Source organism: Sebastes umbrosus, chromosome 19, assembly GCF_015220745.1.
Source record: "Sebastes umbrosus isolate fSebUmb1 chromosome 19, fSebUmb1.pri, whole genome shotgun sequence".
Classification (NCBI taxonomy): Eukaryota; Metazoa; Chordata; class Actinopteri; order Perciformes; family Sebastidae; genus Sebastes; species Sebastes umbrosus.
In genome coordinates, this window is record NC_051287.1 from 11,614,333 (window position 1) to 11,637,244 (window position 22,912).

Below are 22,912 nucleotides of genomic sequence, written 5' to 3' on the forward strand. Positions count from 1 at the left end.
GCTTTTCTTTCTGTTTTTCTTCCCTCTTCAGAAGTTAAATCCTAATCGTTTAACACATGCCCTTTTAGAAATGCAGCTTAAAGTTTATAATGTGTTTTTTGTGCATTGTATGACCTATAAGTCCTGATTAAGATACATGGGCCCTTGAGGGAAATAAAACACCAGACCTGTGATTGTCTGAGAGAAGAGAACAAAAATAAACATGTGTTCAGTCCACAAAGAGAGATTATTTTATTACAAGAACAATTAGAGCTTACAGCTACTAACCCATTTCCTCCAACAAAAGAATGATCTGATGTACACTTTCACACAGACATTATTTCTCTTGGCTCAGTCTCACATTTGCAGTGCTCAGTCATAAAGTATGTCAAGCATACCAGACAGAATAAGTCAACAATGTGAAAGATCTTCCGGGAAAATGAAACACACGGTGTGCATGAGACAGCCTGTTCTAGACACTCCCCTACACCAGCTGTGAAAGGTGGAATAACACGCTGGGAAGTGTTACTTGTTGCACTGTTGGTGATGACAATAGCGGGTAACCATGGCAGCATCGGTGTCGGCATGCACTTTAGATAATGGTTGGGCCTGCGTTTACATGCAAAGGGTGGAGTCATTGTTAAATACTGTAGCAGTGAGAGAGTCGCTCTGTCTGCTTCTCTTGTTCCACACCTTCTTAGTCACCTTTCTGTTAGACTTGTTTCTTTGTCCTTCACTTTCTTTTCTCTCAGGCCACTGTCCTCTCAGCCAGGACAGTGACATCAACCAACATGTGAGCGGTTCGCGCATGTAGCAGACTTGTACCCTAAAGCACTTATTATTTATTCATGAGGCTCCCCTTACAAAAAAGTCACATGTGAAAACCACATGTGACAGTCAAACATGTGAAGGGGTCATGTGGTTTTTGGACACGTTTTTCATGTTGGTGTTCCCACAGGTGAGCACAAGCAAGCACATGTGATTATTTTACATGTGACAGACAGTGTTGCCAGTCAGGTTATAGATTCCCCCCCTCTCTCTTAACATCCACTAAGCTAAACAGAGACATAGAACAAGACGCATGATCACAAATATAGTAAACTGATCTATTTCTAGTTTTTATTTCCATGATTTTCATGTAGCTGTAGTATCCAATGCTATATAAACAGAGGTAAATTTCAAAGCCGTTTGGCAGCCCGTAATCTAAAGTATAGTAATGCACCATTCACACGTTAAAGAGCCTATACTCCTCTCATGTTAATAAAGCATCTCATTGAGATCAAGATCTCATGAGAAACCTGAGTGAATTAATTATATAACAGTTCAGTAACACGGATCATTAATCACACCAATTAAAACAATCACAATTATCATTAAAACTAGAAGGGATAGGGGCGTGCCTCATAACCGCAATATACATTCCAGCCAAGGACCTGTGTTGCATTTCATACCCCTCTCTCTCTCTTGTTTCCTGTCTACCTCCATACTGTCCTATCTTAGATCCTATCTATTAAAAAAAAGTAGGTAGATCATTTAAGTCCCTGAGAGAGCGTTCCAGCCCGGTTCCTCTAAATGACGTAGAAATGACACGGTAATTCACAATTCATTTTGCGTGCAATAATGACTTTCTTGCTTTTGGCATGTCATTTGTACACCGTGTATAGTCTGTATTAACTGCAATGTAAATGCATTTGCGTAAATATGCTGCGCTAAGTGACAGTGAGAAAGACTGGTTATGGTGGGTGGGACGGAAGATGGATGGGTCAAACAACCCAGGACTTTGAACCAGGAGACCGCTGTTCGTGTTCCCAAGTGTTGTTGAGTTATATTGAAGTTATGTTAGGGACGTTTGTGACGTGCTTTTTGGTGAGGTTTGTGCCGGGCTTTCCGTGCTTCTGTTACATTGTTTCCGTAGGTGTTTTCCTTAGTTTACATACCTATTTTTGAGCCCAACCATGACATTTTCCCCAAACCTTACTAAGTCGTTTTGTTTCCTTATAGTCTTGTTGCCTGACATGTGGAAAGTCCCGGTAATGTCGTGCTATTTATACTCCTTCCTGTAATATTCGGGGTTGGTATTTCCCATTTCATAGTCGGAAGTGTGATTGCTATCTTGAGTCATAAATGGTAAATGATGTCCACATGATGATTTGAATTATGTAAAGTAGAAGCACGATCTATTCAAGCTCTGTTGTGTCATTCTAATGAGGAAAGGACATTAAAACAGAATGACATAATGATCCTTACTGCATTCAGTTTCAAGAGAGTATAGAGGATTAGGGTCACGCTAAAAACATATTTGAAATATTAACAGAATTTTAAAAATAGAGCCAGAAGAAATTTGAGTAATGAAAAAAAGTAAATAAAGAAGAAAGCAATACGTTATTTTTGCTTGTTAGAATCAACATAACATAACGAATTTTGTGATTAAGAGAAATTACATCGTCGGTGTCAAGAGCAAAAGTGGACTTAACCATTGTTACTTCCCCTTTATATATTACATTCCCGTTCACATCTCTGTATATATATTTAGTACTTTGAATTATTACATACCACATTCCTGTTTACCCCTCTGTGTATACATATATTACGTATCATCCTGTATATACATATTACATCCTGTATACATTCAGTTTTCCCATCTGAAATACTGTCTTCAACAAAATTACAAATTTACTTTTATATTACTATTTTATATTTACTTGTGTTTATATTTAAGCCAATATTTTTAACTGCACTATTTTATGCCTTAGATTATCATTTTGCTTTTACTTTTGATTTCCTGTTTTACATATCCGTATTTTATGAGCATCAAGGTGTAAGTTATGTTCGTAAATTTGAACGACAGACAACAGGTCTCCTGGTCCAAACTGATCTTGCGTGAAGGCTTATAAATAGCAAAACATTACTAGGACATTCCATGTGTCATGAGGTCGCATTTTAGGCTTTTTGCGTCATTTGTACGCCATGCAACAAAACTACGGTTACCTCTTAGGTTTAGGCAACAAACAACTTAGTTAGGTTTAGTCAAAAAGACGTGCTTGGGCTTAATATAAGTACGTAAACTAACTGAAATATATCAGAAAAACATGTCACAAACATCACTAAACGCATCACAAATGTCACTAACGTCACTTACAAAACATTGGTCTCAAACAACGGTCTCTTGGATGAAGGTCCTGTGTTTGTTGGACCCATCCACCTCCCCTTCTGCCCACCATTAGCAGCCTTTCTCACTTTTTATTTAACGTCACTAGCTCTAATATTTACGCGGATGCGTTTACGTTGTACAGACTACATGTTGTACAAATGACACACCATAAGCAAGAACGGCGCTCTTATTGCACACCAAATGCCTTGCGAATTATCGTGTCATTCATAGCTACGCCTTTTCATGCGACCGGGCACCAGGTGCACTAGCCACTTCTACCAACCATAACAGCCAATGACACAAAATAAGAAAGATGTGCAAACATTTACACAAGGTTTTAGGCTAGAGAAAGACTTTCCAGGGGTCAGTATCTATTTTGGTTCCTTGCATATGTCATTTCTCTCATTTTATCTTCAAGCCAGCAGCAGCCACAGCTGGCTGACGGCCAGCTACCAGCTGCTGGTGCTCGCATTGCGGATGCTTAGTGCTGTCTGCACAATAGCCTGAAGACTGATCCAGTGGGCTGCAGCCACAGCTGGGATCACAAAGAGTGAGTGAGCTGCTAGGAGCAAACGGTGGTGGCCCGGATTTGTTTTATTCTAGTGCCAAGTAATCTCAAAAGCAACCACAATTTCACCTGCAACCATCAGTTGTGTGTAGCAGCTGAAAAGAGAAAGAAATTATAGAGATAACCAGTGTTGTCAGCAATACAAAAGCAGTTGGAAATGGATTGTTTGTTACCCAACAATGTGTTTGTATTGTCCTTGCCAAAAGTGGCTGCCGGTAGCTGTTGGCAGAAAATAAATACATGGTAAAGAGTGACCCTCCCCAACCTTACAACAGCAGCCATTGCATGGTCATGTACTATAAACCTACATGCAATACTATTGTTTTGTACGTCAGATAAGAAGACACGCTCAGTAAGTGTCAGAGAGTACGATATTTAAGAAACTGTTCCCTCAAATACATTTTTAGACAGTGGTGAAATGTATCTTTACATTTTTAAGTTATATGTGGTCTACCTATTCAGCTTTTTTTCTATCTATGGTAAATTAATTAAGAATAAACTACATGCAATGTGCAAATGTGCGTTGTGTTATAGAAATTCAATAAAAGTTTACATTTCAAAGTATCAAAATGTGCATTCTAAAATAAATAAAAAGGCTATTATACATACAAGTTTATGTATAAATAAAGGACAATAATAATAATAATATTATAAACTATTAAACAAAGAACACGTTATTTACGAGATTAAACCACCAACTTACTGACTAATTTACAAAAAAAAACACTCTAACATCTTCATTCATATGCACTAGAAATAAAACAGAAGTGAAACAACAATCAAATAAATACTGGCTTTTATTTTCAAGCAAATTTATTTTCATTATTTGATTAAATGCAAATATTACATACAGTATATGGGACTACAGATACTGTGAGTTTATGCTGTACTGTACTGCCGGTTTCATCCTGCAAACTAGGAAAGAAAAAGCTAGACTCTAGTGCCCTCTATGGTTAAAACAGCATGAGAGGTATAATGACAAATGCAAATCAAACTGTTTATTATCAGGATAACTTCTCAATTATAAACCCAACAAGAGTGGTTCAGCACATTGAGGGAAAGATGGATGGTTATAGGTCACCAAAATCACAGTAATCTCCCATACACAAATCACAATACGTGCATGTGTGAATGTATTAGGTGAATATTTCTAATGAGACAAGGATCCAATCGATCTGCCACTTAATCTTTAGCTGTCTTTACTGACAGTGTTCGCCGGGGAGGTGCTCGTAGTCAGGGTTCCAAGGTGATACGACGAAACACTCTGCGGCCTTCCTGTCACACTCACAAATGAACATCTCACATGCGTTGTTATTGCCTGAGAAAGATAAAGCAGAGAGCACTCTGTGATCATCAAACGACCGACAAACATTCATAGAATTTAAATAAAAACTGAGAATAATATCAGTTTGGACAAGGAAGATAAATTTGTTCCGGTGTACTCACTGTCACAGGTGACTTTCTTGTTTTTCGCATCGCAGGTGTAGTCATAGAGCTCGATGTACGGATTGTTGACGATAGGCCAGCACTCAGGGTGTTGGATTGCATCAGTGTAACACTGGTCATGCACTTGACAGCACCTACAGGTAAAAAAAAAAATCAATCAAGACGGATTTTTAAAAAGACTGAAGGTTGGTTTCTTTAATGTTGTCTGAGTATGAAGCAGAGTGAGTGAATCATCACCTATCCAGATCATCCACAGGCGTGCCGGAGCCTCCCTTGCCGCAGTAGCAGCCGTAGTCGGCGTAGTCAAAAACAGGCCAGCTATCAGGCATCACGCACAGCATCATAGCTCTGAACTGGAGGAGTGCCCTGTAGTCCATTGAGTGGGCTGAAGCACAACAAGCAGACACAATCAGAAATCCGTTTATACTCTATACTAGAAGATGTATCTATTCACAACCACGACGCGTATAGATGGACACCTATTTGTCAAGTTGTACTCACCAACAGAGAGGCCTGCAGCCAAGAGAAACAGAGCCTGGAGGGTATTCATCGTGTAAGTCAGAGGGCAAGTCACAGAGAAGCTCTAACTCTAATATCAGGTCCTCTTTTTATATCAAGTATGGGACCTTAGGAGCTGCTGTGTCAGCTGTTCATACGTCACAGGGTCTCAACAAACACAAGCCAGCATATGTAAAAGCAGGTCAAATTCTCACACACACTCTGAACCCTGAGCGTTGTGTTCGATGTTCTGTTTAGACTTAATGTTGCTCAGCCTTGGGGTAAGGGCTCCATGTGGGGTGGGGGGAGCACTAGATATACCAATTACAAGTTATGTTAAAGACTTAATTTAAACCTGAGGAGATGAGCATTGTTGGCATTCAGCCGCAGGAGAGTGAGAGGTGTGGGGGTTGGATCATGAGAGTAGTGCCAGGTGAGTCAATTGGCACAGCTTGGTGCTTGTTGACTAATTACATTCTCCTTTAAATGCATAGCATGCCGGACCTCGGATGACTGCCACACACGACGTTTCGATGGCCACGCCGGCCCAAGATTTTGTTTGCTGTGAGAGACTAGAGCCGTACGCCAGGAAAGAGTTGTGTATCTAAATGAAAACAAAATTGTCTGTGAACAGACTGTCCTATCTGTGTTCTGTGCTGAGGGAAATCATGTGGTGGCAGCATGACCTGCTACAGTCTTATTTGCCAAGTCAAAAGTGTGGCAATATTGCCACAAGGGGAGATAAAACCGGAGGAAAACAACCAATCAGAGCCGAGCTAGAGACTGCCATCTCTGAGCAGCTGTCAATCACTCGCAAACTCCGATCAAACGATCAAACAAGGCAGCACTGATCAAATATGAATTAATATTCTGTTACTGTAATGCTAATACTGTAATAGATTTTTTAAAGGCTGAATACAGAGGCATGAGTAGGTGCAGAAGTCTAGTTTTCTCTCAGAGCACATGAATTACAATATGCTGAAAGGTTATTATGGATTTCTGTCCAATGATGCCAAAAACATTAAGCCAACTGCAGGTTTAATGAAGGCCCTTTTTCATAGTTCTGTAATACCTTCAAGTCCAATATAAAGATAAAAATGAGACCAAACACAGCCTGCAAGTTGACATGTTCCGCCATATGTACAGAGACGTGGAAAATCCCAGACTTGACGAGCAATGGTGATATGACTGGCGATGATATGATGAGCACTCAGAGGTTTTGAGCAACGTGTTCAAAGGCACATGTACTGTGGAGGAGAGTGTGTCAGATTTCCCAGCACATCTGTGAATTCATAACTCTTTAATATCTGGCCATCAGTAAACAGCATGCGAGGTCAAATGAGAGATCAAACTGTATTTATTATCAGGATAACTTTGCAATTACAAACACTACAAGAGTAATTCAGCATATGGAGGGAATGGTGGATAGCTACTCCCATACAGAAATCATGACACTGTGTGTGAATGTATAAGGTATAAGTAAATATTTCTAATACACCAAGGATCTTCAACAAATTGATCTGTCACTTGTGAAAACTAACAAAAAAAATGGATTTGTCATGTTGAAGGATACATTTTTTATTTGATGCAGTTGCTTGGTCTTTACTAACAGTGTTCGCCGGGCAGGTGCTCGTGCTCAGGGTTCCAAGGTGAAACGGCGAAACATTCTGCGGCCTTCCTGTCACACTCACAGATGAACATCTCACATTCGGTGTTTTTGTCTGTGGAAGGTAAAGCAGAGAGCACTCTGTGATTACCAAAAGGCCAAAAAAATATATTTTATGACAATGTCTTTAGCTACAATCACTGCTGCCATGATCACTGGAAAGTTCCGGGCGTGACAGCAGGGGGTTATTATAGTAAAGTAAAACTGAAACTAAAATGAGAATAAGCAGTGAACAATATTTTTAGTAAACTGAAATTAAATAAAAAGTAAATCCTTTAAGAAAAACTAATAAAACCCTCTTGCTGTGAGGTGGCAGTGCTAATAAAACTAATAGAACTAGAATAGAACTAATAAATATAAAATAAAAATGAATGTTAATTCATTTCGGTATTATATCACTATACCAAAAAAAGGAGACAGCATGTCAACTCGTGACATGACATCTTAGGAAATGATGTTATGCTGCAATTGCTTCACTAAAGTAGAGCAAAGATTAAACATTACACAGTTCTCCAACCATGTGTTTTGTATGTATATAGCTAGTAAAACTAAACCTAACCATATAAAAAACTAAAACTAAACCATTCTGAAAAACTGAAACTAAACTAAAACTAGCAAACGCACTCTGTAAACGAACTAAAACTAAACTGAAATGAAAACAAAAAGTAAAAAATTAAACAAAATAAAAACTAATTAAAAATGTATTCTCCTTATAAATGTGATTCAGTTAGACTACCACCAATTGGTGGTCTCTGAAGATGCTAATAATGTCACTGTATTTGAGTGTGGCTATTAGTGCTGATGAATTGGAGTGTTTTTTTGCAATGAAGCTCATTTGCATAGAAAGGGGCAATTTTTTGCGCCAAATATCTGCATGTTACCTAATTTAGACACAGTTACAGTTTACAGTTTACAGTTTATTTTTTCCAATATATGTGCAGGCTTAACGGCTGCAAAAGCGCAATCCTTTTGTGAATTCATCCCTAAGAATAGTATTGATTTGATTATATCAGTAACAGTTTTTTTTCTCAACACTTCATATTTCACCCCTGATTTCCCAAGACAATAAATTAAAGTATAGTGATGAAATGGAAACAATGCATATTACAACAGTGTTGCAAATTAACAAGTTTACTGTATAGGCTATGCAAGAAAAAAAAAATTGTTTGGGTGTACTCACTGCCACAGGTGACCTTCTTGTTTTTCTCGTCACAGCTGTAGTCATAGAACTCGGTGTACGGATTGTCGAAGATGGGCCAGCACTCAGGGTGCTGCATAGCGTCACTGTAACACTGGTCATGCACTTGGCAGCACCTACAGGTCAAACAAGATGCATTTTGAAACAAACTGAACAACGTTTTTTTATAGTATGAAGCAGAGTGAGTGAATCATCACCTATCCAGATCATCCACAGGTGTGCCGGAGCCTCCCTTGCCGCAGTAGCAGCCGTAGTCAGCGTAGTCAAAAACAGGCCAGCTATCAGGCATCACGCACAGCATCATAGCTCTGAACTGGTTGAGTGCCCTGTAGTCCAATGAGTGGGCTGAAACACAACAAGCAGACACAATCAGAATTCAATTTATACTCTATACTAGAAGATGCATCTATTCAGAAATTACCAAGCGTACAGATGGACACCTATTTGTCAAGTTGTACTCACCAACAGAGAGGCCTGCAGCCAAGAGAAACAGAGCCTGGAGGGTATACATCGTGTAAGTCAGAGGGCAAGTCACAGAGAAGCTCTCACTCTAATATCAGGTCCCCTTTATATATGTAGTATGGGACCTTGGGAGCTGCCCTGTCAGCTGTTCATACTACACAGGATTCTCAATGCATGAACTCAGAGATTCCAACACAAACCAGCATATGTAAAAGCAAGTAAGAATTCCCACACTCCCTGAAATGTTAGCCATGTTGTTGAATGTGTTCGATGTTCTGTCTAGACCAGAGTTGGTCAGCCTTGGGGATAGGGCTCCATTTGGGAGCACTATAAAAAAAATGTGTTTGGTGTCCAAACAAGTTTGCAATCTTCAACCTCACCACTAGATGCCAGCAAATCCTACACACTGCACCTTTAAAGCATTATAAAAACGCAATGTTTGCTTTTTGGTCTTTAAGTATCATTTTTGGCCAAGCACATTGTAAATACAAGCTTTAAGTGTATAAAACATAATCATAATGATGACCATCAAATCACTAAGAAAAAGCTGCTTTAAACATCATTGCCCATGCAGCTTTAAGGCTTTAATGCTGTCACTACAATATGTTAAATAGCTGTTCTTCTTTGAATTTGCACTTGAGAGATAAATGCTTTTAAAATGTTATTGTAATCTCTTAAGATATGTATTCAAAGGTCTGGTTCACCATGGAAATGGAGTCAAAAAAGCTTCCACACATGGACTTGTGTGTCTGCAAGAGACAATTAACAAGCATACACACTTTTTTTATTATGACTGTTATGAACATGTAGCAGTCGGTCATTCTTCGGTTGCCGTCATTGATTCTTCCTTGATGTAATGCAGACCTCATTTTAGCAGATTCAGCCAGAAACTCTGATCTTTAGGCCCTTTTGAGATTTATTTGTGTCTAAAAGGAGACATATGACATGAAAAACTTACTTTTTCAGTCCTTGTGCTCATACATTTAGATATCTGGAGTGCCTACCAATCAGTTTTTTTGTGGGCTGTCTAGATCATAAAACATTTGATTCCACAAGCCATTCAGATTTTGCTCCACTTATGTCACATGCAGGCTCATTGGAATATACCCCTTCTGATTGAGGATGATCTTGAGCATTCTGAAACATTACTGGAGTAAATAAAGAACACCTTCCCACTAGCTTACCTGCATCAGGGCAGACCTTATTTGTGCAAGAGCTTGTGCTTGTCTCCCACCCACAGGCTTTATTTTGTTTATTGGTTTAATTTCATTGAAACTCTCTTTATACACATTTCCTTATTATTGAAGAGGCATTTTTTTTCATTGTGAAGGCACTTATAATTATATTGTTTCTCCAAGTAAATATATCTGTATAATGTGGTTGGGAACTGGTTCTCAGGCTTCTTCCCACTCAGCTGGGGAAACAATACGGCCACAAACACAACAGTGAGTCAATTATTGTTGACCTAAAGTACATTACGGTAAAAAAAAATACAACAAACTGCATATGAATTTATAACTTAATCTTTAATAAAAAGTCTCTCAAAATGGAAAAAGTTCACACACCAGCATGGTTCAAAGGGTCAACAGCATTTTTTTTTTTTAACGATACTGCAATTCATTTGAAAATTTAGCATTTTCGCATCAATACATTTTCACCATGTTAGTTCTGATCTTTACTGAGGAGATTGTCAGCTTCTACTGGCCTTCTAGCATAGAACATAAATAATCATGGTCTCATTTGTTAATCAAGATACCAATGTTTGACAATGATACATTGATATAAACAGATGCTACAAGTCATACATTTAGCTTAAAACACATTCCATTCCTTCAGACTTCATGAAGTACCAACACAGTCTCACGGCAGTTTGTGAAATAGTCAGGAGATTTAATCTATTTGATTCGTGTACATAGACACCAATTTCCCTTTTTTTCGTGACGCTCAGCATGACTTTCAACAACTTAGGCAACAAAACTACTAAGCTAGGTTTAGGAAAAGATCACGGTTTGAGTTTAAATAACACCGGAAGTGGCGTAACTTAAGTACGGAAGTTACGTGACAAAAACTACTTCGTTAGCTTCACGAAAAGATCGTGGTTTGGGTTAAAATATCTCCGGAAGTGCCATAACTTAAGTTCAAAAGTTCGCGCAGGACACCAACAGCGATCTCCTGCGCAAATGTCCTGTCTTTTTTGACCCAACCATCCTCCCCGACCTCCTCCCTACGCGGTGTTCGCCGCTCTTTATGCTTCACAATAACGTGGATTACATACGAATCGATTTCGTGCTGTGCATCACGAAAAGAAAATGGAAATTTGTGTGATGGAATCAATACATTAAATTGAGTGACTATTTCACGAACTGCTGTGCGACTGGGCAGGAAATACACAGACCATTAACAGTGCAAACATGTCAACTATAAAAAACAAAATTTAAAATTTTTTTTAAAATTTCACTTCACTAACAGTCTGACTCTGTCACATGATCCTGTGCTCGTCCTTTCATCAGTGTCGTGGTTCTTCAAGCCAATATTGGTCTTTTACGTTACTGTTTTTTTCATTGTCATATCCTCAACATTTAGTTTTCTGTTATGTCTTTTTTCATCAACCATCTGGCGCTGCTACTAAAGATTGGCAATGTTCCATGGCACAAACCAATGACGCCATGCTGACTAAGCCAGCGGGGAACAACTATCTTAATATATACTGTAACTACTCTTAATTTGTGGAATGCATTTACATTGTATAAAAGAAGTAAAATTATGTTATTCAGTGTGAAAACAACTAAACCTGCTTAGAAGTCCAAAAGGGTAAGCATTATTCTTCTGATACATTGTCGTGCTGAAAGTGTACATACACTGTATGCATATTCTACATTAAAAACAAACGTTATCATAGTGCAGAGCTAATAAAAGTTTAGACCAAATTAACTTCTCAATAAATAATAATGTGTTATGTTTTTGGTCTAAACTACGTTGTCTTAACCCTTACTAACAAGCTGCTCTTTGTTCCAAGTCTTGACCACAACACTGTCACTAACTATATAGAAGGGTTTTTGACAACAAAACAAACCACATCAAAGTAAAAAAATACATTACTGAATACATCACAAATGATAGAAAATATCTACTGTGTGCTTTGTCATTATCGCTAAATAAAACACTTTTCTCAAGATAAACAGGCAAGTGAAAAACAGTGGAGAACTACTGCAGTGCATTTATTCCTTCTCTGACCTCAACCTTCACATTCCTGATTGTACCGCTGTTGTCTTCTCAATCGTGGGAAACACAGCGACCTCATTAATCAGAGGACTTTCAGTCACATTTCCCCCAGCATTAGTTTTGTCTGTTTTGATCACAGACACGCCATAGTGTCCAACCTTCGTTATTACTGCCTCTCTATGTCTACTAAGCAAAGATAGTGTTGTTGAAACCTACAGAGGGCAAATCGGTGAACAAATAAAGGCAGATTATGTAGGATTTGGGGTGACTGAGTGACATTTATCGTCCTAAACAGATGTGTACAATAACTGAATATACAGTGAGTGTACAAAATATAATCTCAGAGCTGATAACCTCTTGTCATCTTTAGCTTAATCTAAGATTCTCATCCAGTCCTGGATTCACCTACTCTCTCTACGTTCTAGAAAGAGCTGATGGAGCAGATATTTTGTACACTCAGTGTACAGTTAACACACTCGGGACAGGATTAAAAAGTCTTAAAATCAGATGGGTTTATATAGCAAGGTGGTGACATACTTCTTCTTGTAGCGATGTGTCGCACTGAGCACCATCACTCCATCCTGTGACAGAAAAAAAGACAACATGGAGGAAAAATACACTTTAAAAACACTGAACAAGCTTACAGCTTACATGTGGGCCACAGGGAACAATGTTATCAGTCATACCATGTGCTGTGTTGCCATACTGTAAACCACAGATTAGTGGGCGGGCCACCAACTAATCTCGACGACCTGCTCCGCTCACTAATCCCCATCAACAACGAGGCAATATGTCTACCACTACTATATTCTTATTTCTCATCTGTTGTGGATTCAAAGCTACAGTAGAGTCTGCTGCTGTTAAGCAACTATTAAAAGGAAACCAAACGCTTTCTTTTGCTGCTTTACATTAGATTGTGTAGGATTTGGTGGCATCCAGTGGTTGCAACCAACCAATTACCCCTGCTCTCACTCCTCCCTTTCCAAGACTGCAGTATCGTGAGCCGCAGAGTGCAAAACCGTGGCAACGCCTTTCGTCTCTCTCAAAGGCCGTCCTTACCATAATAACACTACTTTAGGAGCCACGGAAGTCAGACGTCGGCTGTCACGCTTTTGCACACTGCGGCTCACGTAACCGTAGTTTCACAAGTGTGTCGGAGAACTATGGTGGCCTTCAGGAAACGTAAAAGGCTCTCGCTAGAGCCAGTGTTTGGTCTGTCTGTCTGTTCTGGGTTACTGTAGAAACGTGTCGCAGCAATATGGCAGACTCTGTATAGAGGACCCGCTCCCTATGCAGATAAGAAGGGCTCATTCTAAGCTAACGAAAACACAATGATTCTTAGTTTCAGGTGATTATACACAACTGAAAACATGGCTATGAATATTATATTCCATTTTATACTAATAGATCCCCTGAAATGTTACACATTGTTCCTTTAAAAGGATAAGTTTACAACCTTTTAAGTTTCCAGAAAGCAAATACTGTTTCACTGTACATATGGGCATGTGAGAAACTCTTTCACCATTAAACCACTAGAGGGATTTTATTGCATTTTTGCCAGAGGTCAGCAGGTTGTCAGAAAAAATGATCTACTGTAAAATATGGATTTTTTTTCTGTGCTTTCTTCTTAGTGGATCACTTAACTATTGCAATTGCGAATGATTGATTACATTAAGAGCTACACTTGACGAGGTATAACTTAAACCTTCCGACATGTCATTAAGGCAAGCTACACCTTTTAGCACGCCGTTCTTGTTGTATGGAAAAAACACGCATCATTCTATTAGGCTTATTTTAGCCTAGTAGCTATGAAAACATCCAGTAAGCATGCCATTTAGCAGCATTTTTTTTAGCCATAAAGAGCTATCTGACAATCAGCATGTTGAGCAACTTGGGACAACTAACAGAGCTCCAGCTTGGCCAGATCTGCTGCTCCCAAATTGCACATTTAGTTTGTTTTTCCTGTCACAATGTGGGGGAAAAAAAGGACAAGTATCTGTCCTTCAGCTCCCCTATTAGCAGCTTGTTATCATTGTTGGCATTCCATAGATACAATCTGTTGTGCAAGCTCGCTAACAGCTGCAGCAGCTCACAGTTTCCAATCAAAATGCTAACAAAACTGGTCATTTCTCAAAGTGTCACCACAGGAAGTTTTTGCCACATTTCAGCAGCGTGCAACGGTGCTGAAAAATAGCAAACACATAATAACTTTATGGTGTGATTCAGTCAACTTGAGACCTTACCTTAATGGAAAGAGCGTAGAGGTGGTTGAGCATGACATGGTTGGGTTCTGGGAGTAATGCAGGGTCACACTGGATATGAGAAGAAACAAGGAAAATAGAAAAAACTGAATTTAACCAGATTATCTTCCTCTTTTCAAGTGCGATATTCATGTTTTCTATTTCCATATTTCTACTGTATTATGTAGATCTTTGGATGCATTGCTTGTCTCATTTTATAGATTTACATTGTCGATGCTTGACAAAGGTCTATGACAGGAATTTTGCTTCTTCAAAAACCTGTAATATTTTGACCAATTCAAGTTAATGTATTTTAAGCATGTCAGCCCAAAATAGAGAAAACAAAGTTCATCATTTCAGGAAAGTCCACAATTGAAATAACCAAGTGGAATAAGCCTCATTTAACTGCATCACAGCTACTTACAGAAATGCCAGTGTCTTTGTTGAGGATGACCTGTAGCAGGTGAGGTGGGAGTATGGGTGGAGACTTAATCTTCTCTTCCGTTTTAGGAACATAGGCATCCTGATGATACGGCCCGGGAGGAGAACTGGAGAGGTCTAATGAGGAAGAAAAGGCAGAGCAAGTGTGGATTAGTACAACTGATCATAATTTTAAACATTCCCACGGTCCAGTTTAGAAATCATAACTAGGGCTGTCAAAGACGCACATTTGTCTGTTCAAAATGTACCTTAAAAGGGGGAATTTTTAAGTATTTAATACTCGTATCAACATGGGAGTGGACAAATATGCTTGCTTTATGCAAATGTATATTTATTATTGGAAATCAATTAACACAAAACAATGACTGCATTTAGCATAAAAAATATGCTCAAATCATAACATGTCAAACAGTCAACAACAGCTGTAAATGTGTCAGTGTGTTCACTTGACTATGACTTGCCTAAACCTGCATGTGATTATCATAAAGTAGGCATGTCTGTAAAGAGGAGACTTGTCGGTACCTGTTAGGGTAACCCATTTTCATTCACATATCTTGAGGTCAGAGGTCAAGGGACCCCTTTTAAAATGGCCAGTTTTTCCTCGCCAAAATTTAGCGCAAGGTTGGAGCGTTATTTAACCTCCTTCTCGGACAAGCTAGTATGACATGGTTGGTACAAATGGATTCCTTAGGGTTTTCTAGTTTCATATGATGCCAGTATCTTCACTCTAGGTTTAAAACTGAGCCCGAAAATCACAAGTTGCAGTAATGCGTTAAAGAAATTAGTTGCGTTAAAAAAAATTTGTGTTAACGCTTTGTCGCATTAACTTAGACAGCCTTAATCATAATCAAATTTTAAAATTCTACTAGGTTTGAATCTCGAAATTAAGTCAAACATCATGGTAAATGATTCAATATGATGTTAACTAATAGTGGCTAGACATTGTGGTCAGAGTGACCAAATATTACGCCTCTGCCCTACCCATCACTGAATCTAACAGGGCAGTCATTGAAAGGGGTCGTCAGCACTCACCTGACATGTCAGAGCATTTCTGCGAGTCCACCATTAGAGCATCAAACACCTCAAAGTCAGTTTTCTTCACCTGGATGATATTGTTGACTGTCCCGAGCTGACTGGTTACAACTGGCTGTGAAAGGAAACGGGAGACAATCACATTCACAAACTAAAGCTCAAAAGTATAAACAAGCCAGACAGACACAACATCATGTCTATGATAAATAACTACTGTTAAAGTTAAGGCAAATTACAGGTGAACAATAGTTACACAAGCCAGACCTTCAATTCTGTGTCTCAAAAAATGTCCCTCACTTAACAGTTTGTCAACGTTACAGGACGTGATAAATCATTTTTCACATTTGTTACTGTATTTCTACAGAGAAACAGGACAATGCTTGTTATTTAACACATTATAATAGATATGGTCTCCCTCGGGTTACTGCTTGAAGCCAGCATTAAAAACTCACTCACTCTACACTTGCTGCCGTTATATACTACTGGTATGACTACAACTAATACCCTACAAATCCATTATGATTCATTATGCAATGCTGACCTCAGTTGGGTCGTGGGTCCACTGGCCGTCCACGTAAAACTTGTACTGATGCTCCCCTTCAGGTAGATCCACAATGGCCACAAAGGTGTTCTGGCTTTAACACAGATGACAAGAAGAGAACATTTGGCACACAGGTGAGTTAACACAGTACTTCTCTTAAACCTCAATAATATGTAAATTCTCTAATTAGTGAGGGCATACAATGAACAAGTCAATAAACTGGATCTAGAGAATACTTCTTACTTCCAGGCACTTAAGAGATGTAGTTCATGAAAAACAATCTTGATATTTGATTGTGAATTAGAGATGGAAGGGTTCAAGTAAAATATCCGACCCGTTCGGCTCGCTAGCGTTCTGCTGTATGGGAGCATTACAGATTTAGTGTTACTTATGACACTGACGGAAAAAAATGGTGGATAAAACGGCGACTGTTTGCAAGCACTCTGCAATTCGTGTGGCTTATGCTAGCGGCAATACTTCTAATATGATGAACCACTTATGAAGACGTTTGTGAGCCACGCCATATGTGAACATTTTCCCAAGAATTAACTAGTATTGAGTATAGAATTATACCATTTCACGAATACACTGAAAACACACACTATCCCATAGAGCTTAGGACGCCGCCTCACCTTCTAATGAGGGGAATCTTGTTGACCCAGTTGTTGAAGGATCCAGAGAGGTAGACCTCCTTGCCGTCTCCGGTCCAGCGAAAGACTGTCGGTCGGTCTAGAGTTGGCCCTTTGTCATCTGCTTCCAAGTCTTGCTGCCATGCAAGGAACTCCTCTTTCTCTAAAGGAGCCTAAAACATGCATTAAAACAACCACCATTGATTAAACCTAATGTCAAATGGACATGATTGTGTTCGCAAAAGATAACCCGTCTCTGACACAACAGCACAACTTACTTTCATGTCTTCACCGTGAAAAATATCTGCGTCCTCGGGGCTGTCCATCAGGATTTTTGGCCCCCCTCCGTCCTTGGTACCTCGGCTGTCCCTCCGCTGAGCCTTGTCCCCCTGGCCCATGGCAGCCCTCTCGCTGCTTGTATTCCCCATGGCTTTGTCTTCTTGTAGGCAGGTACAAGGTCACTGTGAGAGTAAAAAAGCCAGCCTGAAATTCTGAGAAGGCTGCACAAAAATCTGCCTTTTTTTTTTTCAAATAAGGTTATTAATCATTAATAGCTGCTACTGGAGTACAGGCAACAAAAGTTAGTTGCTTTTTAAGACCTCATCACTCAAATGAAAAAGATAAAAACATTTTACACCTCAGGCGCTATAACGTTCCTATCTAGAATGATTTACAATGTGCAACGGGAGAATAAGTTAACTCAAATGTGCAGTGAATTACAAGCAGCAGAGGGTCAGGAGTATGGAGAAGGACTTGACAGGCTTATAATTTCCTCTACTTCAGAGAGAGAGAGCACTTTTTTACAACAGCATGTCATCTGACAGCTGAATTTACCAGCCGTTTGCGGTGGAAAATATGGCTTTATAAACAGAACTAACTGCATGGTCATAAAACAATCCCTGCAATTTGGAACTGACTAGCAGTGGACAAGTATGTTTTGGACCTGGGGGCCTGCAAAGTTAAAATTTAAGCGGCTTATTGTGTCAGGCTCAAAATTATCCTTACATAACTTTTATTTCAACGTAATACCTTCTCTCTTTAAAGGACCAGTGTTTTGTTGGATACCATATTTACCACATATTTGTTACATCACTATTACAACACTTTCTAGAAGTTTTTGAAAGTTGTTCCTTCCTTAGTTTAGGTACCATATAAAATATATTTGCAGAGAGAACTAGATCCCTAATTGAGATATAAAATCCACCACAATCCACAGATATTCACTTTCATCTTTTTGTTTTACTTGTGTTTTTCTAATATGTGTTACTGCTGCTGCGTGATAGTTGTAATGCAGTACCACAGCTGCATAAGTAAGCAATGGTAACATGACCTTGACAAAATAAAGGCTGATATGGCATTTACAGTAATGGATCACCTATTTCCAGGATGTTTCAAGTCGATGCAAATTCAGTTTCATACCTCTTGTGTAATGAAATGAAACCACAACTACCAGAGGTGGCATTGAAAACAGACAAAGTTGTTTGAAACATGAGTTATTTCCCTAGAAGGGTTACTGACATTTCTTTGCAATTCAATTATTATAATGTGATTATTGTATGTGTCATTAATACATAAAGTTGAAGGTGACACAAAAGGATGACTGAAAAAGTGTCTGAGTCAGGGTTTATATGAAGGCTGGTTGTTCAATTGTTTAGATTTTGTAGGTTTTTCTGGTGAAATACAAAAAAAATAATAGTTTAATTCCCTGTCAGTGTCTGATCATAAATAATAAATCAACCGTTTACTGCATGATCTTATTTCATTATAGCTAGGGTAGTTATTTTATTTTATTTTAATTTAACCTTTATTTAACCAGGTTAGTCCCATTGAGATTAAGAACCTCTTTTCCAAGGGAGACCTGGCCAAGACGGTCAGCAACAAGAACACAAAGTTGCAGACACAAATAGAGATATAAAATACAATTCACAAACACTAAAAGCACTAAAAATATGCATTAAAAGAGAACCATCTAAAGACAAATGGGGGGACAAAAAGGAACTTTTCTGGGAGTCAGCTGTACAACAAGGGAAGCTAAAAACATTGGCATGCCGTAGAGTCTGCTTCCAAAGCCTTCATTTTAGATTTAAAAATATTTAATAATACCAGCTCTTTGATTTTTAGGTCATTTTGGAGCAAATTCCAGCCTGAGGGTGCAGAATATGCAAAAGCTTTTGGGACAGAGAGCACAAAGAGGTCCTGTGAACGCAGTTATGGTTATAAATGGATTATTCCAGGGTCTTGCTTTTACTGCTGTACTGTTGATGATGAGGTTGGAGTAGTTTTCCATTGCATGACAGTGTCAAGATAGTGATTAAAGTAACGTTACATTACTGTTTCCATTATGGTTTCTTACAGTTTCTTTCCCTGGGCCATACGGACACTGAACAAACAATAAATCTGTACAATATTAATACACTGAATGTGCAATATATCCTTGATGCAATATACACCTCAAGTGCAACTACCTTTGTTTACATTTTATTTATTACATCTACCCTACCTCCTATTTTACAAGTGCAATTACCTCTGTTTACATTATATCTATTTTTATATTTTATACTTCTAATGCAACACTTCTGTTTATATTTATTTATTACATCTACCCTACCTCCTATTTTACAAGTGCAATTACCTCTGTTTACATTACATCTATTTGTATATTTTATACCTCTAGTGTAACATTTCTTTTTATATTTATTTATTACATCTGCCCTACCTATTTTATAAGTGCAATTACCTCTGTTTACATTATATCTATTTTTATATTTTATACTTCTAGTGCAACACTTCTTTTTATATTTATTTATTACATCTGCCCTACCTATTTTATAAGTGCAATTACCTCTGTTTACATTATATCTATTTTTATATTTTATACTTCTAGTGCAACACTTCTGTTTATATTTATTTATTACATCTACCCTACCTCCTATTTTACAAGTGCAATTACCTCTGTTTACATTATATCTATTTTTATATTTTATACCTCTAGTGCAACACTTCTGTTTATATTTATTTATTACATCTACCCTACCTCCTATTTTACAAGTGCAATTACCTCTGTTTACATTACATCTATTTTAATATTTTATACCTCTAATGCAACACATCTGTTTATATTTATTTATTACATATACCCTACCTATTTTATAAGTGCAATTACCTCTGTTTACATTATATCTATTTGTATATTTTATACCTCTAATGCAACACATCTGTTTATATTTATTTATTACATATACCCTACCTATTTTATAAGTGCAATTACCTCTGTTTACATTACATCTATTTTAATATTTTATACCTCTAGTGCAACACTTCTTTTTATATTTATTTATTACATATACCCTACCTATTTTATAAGTGCAATTACCTCTGTTTACATTACATCTATTTTAATATTTTATACCTCTAGTGCAACACTTCTTTTTATATTTATTTATTACATCTGCCCTACCTATTTTATAAGTGCAATTACCTCTGTTTACATTACATCTATTTGTATATTTTATACCTCTAGTGCAACACTTCTGTTTATATGTATTTATTACATCTACTCTACCTGTTTTATTTGCTTTATAACTGTGTGTGTTTTACCTGTTATATTTATGTTTTATCTACCTCGTTTAGTTCTTGTCAAGTATTTGTTTTAAAGCACTGACCAGAAGTGGCAAACTGTGAATCTCATTGTATTTAATAAAATGAAAATAAAGCTTTCTATTCTATTCTATTCTATTCTGACAATATTAGTTAGATAGATAATAATATAAAACAGTTATAATATCATGCATAAATGAGTTATTTTGCAGCATAACAGCACTGCAGGGCTTCAGACGACTTCATTAGCTCATCTTAAAACCTGATGTGCAATGAAACCAGCTTGACTCACCTGTAGTTTAGTTAGAGCCAGTGTTTACCTGAGTGTCAATAAGACGTACCGTTACTATGGTTTACTACAGCTGCCGTCAGCTAGCAGCTAGCCTCAGTGTGTTGTGCAGCTGTTAACCTGAACATCTGCACTAGCTGCAACATACAAGTGATGCCAGTTCAAACAATGAATGCACTGACTAGAAATACAGTTTGTTTAGTTACCTGAGAAGCGTTTACCGTCGCAGGTGTCCGTGTTTAGCTCATCTGATCCATCTCATTCAGAGGCAAGAAGCAACAAAACATTTGGTCACACTAAACAAACCCAGCCCCCTTGTCTGCGCATGCGCAGTAGATCAGACATAAATTATAGTACACTTGTAAATAAAAAAATATCATTAAAAACTTCTGAATAATCCAGACAATGCATTATTTCCCCCACACATGCGCTTAATATTGTATAACAGTTCATATTTGTGTCAGTCTTTATGGTCATTTTATAAGCATGGTTATATTTTAAAGGCTATAGCTGCCTCTCTGTAATGTAATTCCATATAGTCAACACTAGATGGAAGCCTGACTCAAGTACAGTGACAATGTACAGTATGAATATACAGCTCTGTTTGCATGTAGATAAAAGGGTGACACACATTTATATATACTGTTTAAATATATATGCAAGGAATGTATATAATATATAATATATATATATATGTAATTTTTTTTATATTTATATTGTATTATCTTTTTTATATATATTTTTTTTATATTTATATCTCTTTTTCTATTGTATTATTTTTTCTTTAGCACCTATGGAATTGTCACAATCTAATTTTGCTGTACTACACAATGACAATAAAGGTCTTGAATCTTGAATATAATATATAAATATAAATATTTAATTGCGATTAATCGGGAGTAATCGAATGATTGTCCATAGTTCATCACAAATTAATCACACTTTTTTTATCTCTTCAAAATGTACCTTAAAGTGAGATTTGTCAAGTATGTAAATATGCAAATATGCAAATGGTTCTATATATTTATTACTGGAAATCAATTAACAACACAAAACGATGACAAATATTGTCCAGAAACCCTCACAGGTGCTGCATTTAGCATGACAAAATATATGCTCTAATCATAACATGGAAAACTCAAGCCCAACAGACAACAACAGCTGACTAGTAAGACTATGACTTGCCCAAAACTGCATAGAATTATAAAGTGGCCATGTCTGTCAAAGGGGGAACCCTTTGAAAATGACCATGACAGTTTTTCTTCACTAAAATTTAGCGCTATTTAACCTCCTTCCTGACAAGCTAGTATGACATGGTACCTACTCTATGTATATATATATATATATATATATATATATACATTGTCCACCTTAATTAATTAGGTGACCTGTGCAACACTTCCCAAAAAATGTGAGCTACAAAGACAGACAAAAAATGGAGTCAGGAAAATTGTCAATGTTTTTTTTTTTTCTACATAGTTATATAAAAAAAAACATTATAGAAGCTGTACACATACATACATATAATATGTTTATTGTGTATTATGTAGGCCTACATATAGCATATAATGCCATGGATCGTTAGTAATGAGATTACATGTATGTAATAAGATTAATTTAGATTATGAGCTGTAGTTCTTAATGTCATGCCACTGATTAATGATTTCTTTCAGCTGGCACTGAGAATACCTTCAGCTAAATTTAGGTTACTGATTGAAAAAGAAAACAGCTTCGTGCCAGTCTTGACATTTACCGAGAGTTTGCTCAGCAATACATCACGTGCAGTGAGTGAGCGCAACTTGCCATTCTCACAAAAGGTCTCCAAGTTGGCCTTTGAACTACGGAGGTCGAGTTGTAACAATGCCTTATAAGGTCATCTTCAAAACTTCAAGGCCATACTTTGTTTTCTGTCAGTTCTGTGATGCCTAAAATATCACACTCCATAGAGATGAG

General features: G+C 37.6%; 3 protein-coding genes across 4 annotated transcripts; all 3 read right to left on the minus strand.

Annotated features, from left to right (window-relative positions):
- Nucleotides 1-4,506: 4,506 nt before the first annotated feature.
- Nucleotides 4,507-6,099, minus strand: LOC119478372 (phospholipase A2-like). The gene is made up of 4 exons (XM_037753083.1): nt 5,646-6,099; nt 5,382-5,529; nt 5,145-5,278; nt 4,507-5,016 (listed from the first exon to the last, which is right to left on the minus strand). The coding sequence occupies exons 1-4, from the start codon at nt 5,692-5,694 to the stop codon at nt 4,898-4,900; spliced, it is 450 nt and encodes a 149-aa protein (XP_037609011.1). The 5' UTR covers nt 5,695-6,099; the 3' UTR covers nt 4,507-4,897.
- An 882-nt stretch (nt 6,100-6,981) lies between these two features.
- On the minus strand, nt 6,982-9,127 carry LOC119478357 (phospholipase A2-like). The gene is made up of 4 exons (XM_037753053.1): nt 8,969-9,127; nt 8,704-8,851; nt 8,489-8,622; nt 6,982-7,363 (listed from the first exon to the last, which is right to left on the minus strand). The coding sequence occupies exons 1-4, from the start codon at nt 9,015-9,017 to the stop codon at nt 7,248-7,250; spliced, it is 447 nt and encodes a 148-aa protein (XP_037608981.1). The 5' UTR covers nt 9,018-9,127; the 3' UTR covers nt 6,982-7,247.
- Nucleotides 9,128-11,420: 2,293 nt separating this feature from the next.
- On the minus strand, nt 11,421-21,295 carry prkab1a (protein kinase, AMP-activated, beta 1 non-catalytic subunit, a). 2 transcript variants are annotated; one of them, XM_037753614.1, is made up of 9 exons: nt 21,166-21,217; nt 20,963-20,990; nt 17,352-17,534; nt 17,077-17,246; nt 16,445-16,538; nt 15,904-16,018; nt 14,855-14,988; nt 14,434-14,502; nt 11,421-12,771 (listed from the first exon to the last, which is right to left on the minus strand). In XM_037753614.1, exons 3-9 carry the CDS (start codon nt 17,499-17,501, stop codon nt 12,694-12,696), a joined length of 810 nt encoding a protein of 269 aa, XP_037609542.1. In that variant the 5' UTR covers nt 17,502-17,534; nt 20,963-20,990; nt 21,166-21,217; the 3' UTR covers nt 11,421-12,693. The 2 variants fall into 2 exon arrangements, with proteins under 2 accessions (XP_037609542.1, XP_037609541.1); XM_037753613.1 differs by lacking the exon at nt 20,963-20,990 and having other exon boundaries at nt 21,166-21,295.
- Nucleotides 21,296-22,912: the final 1,617 nt, after the last annotated feature.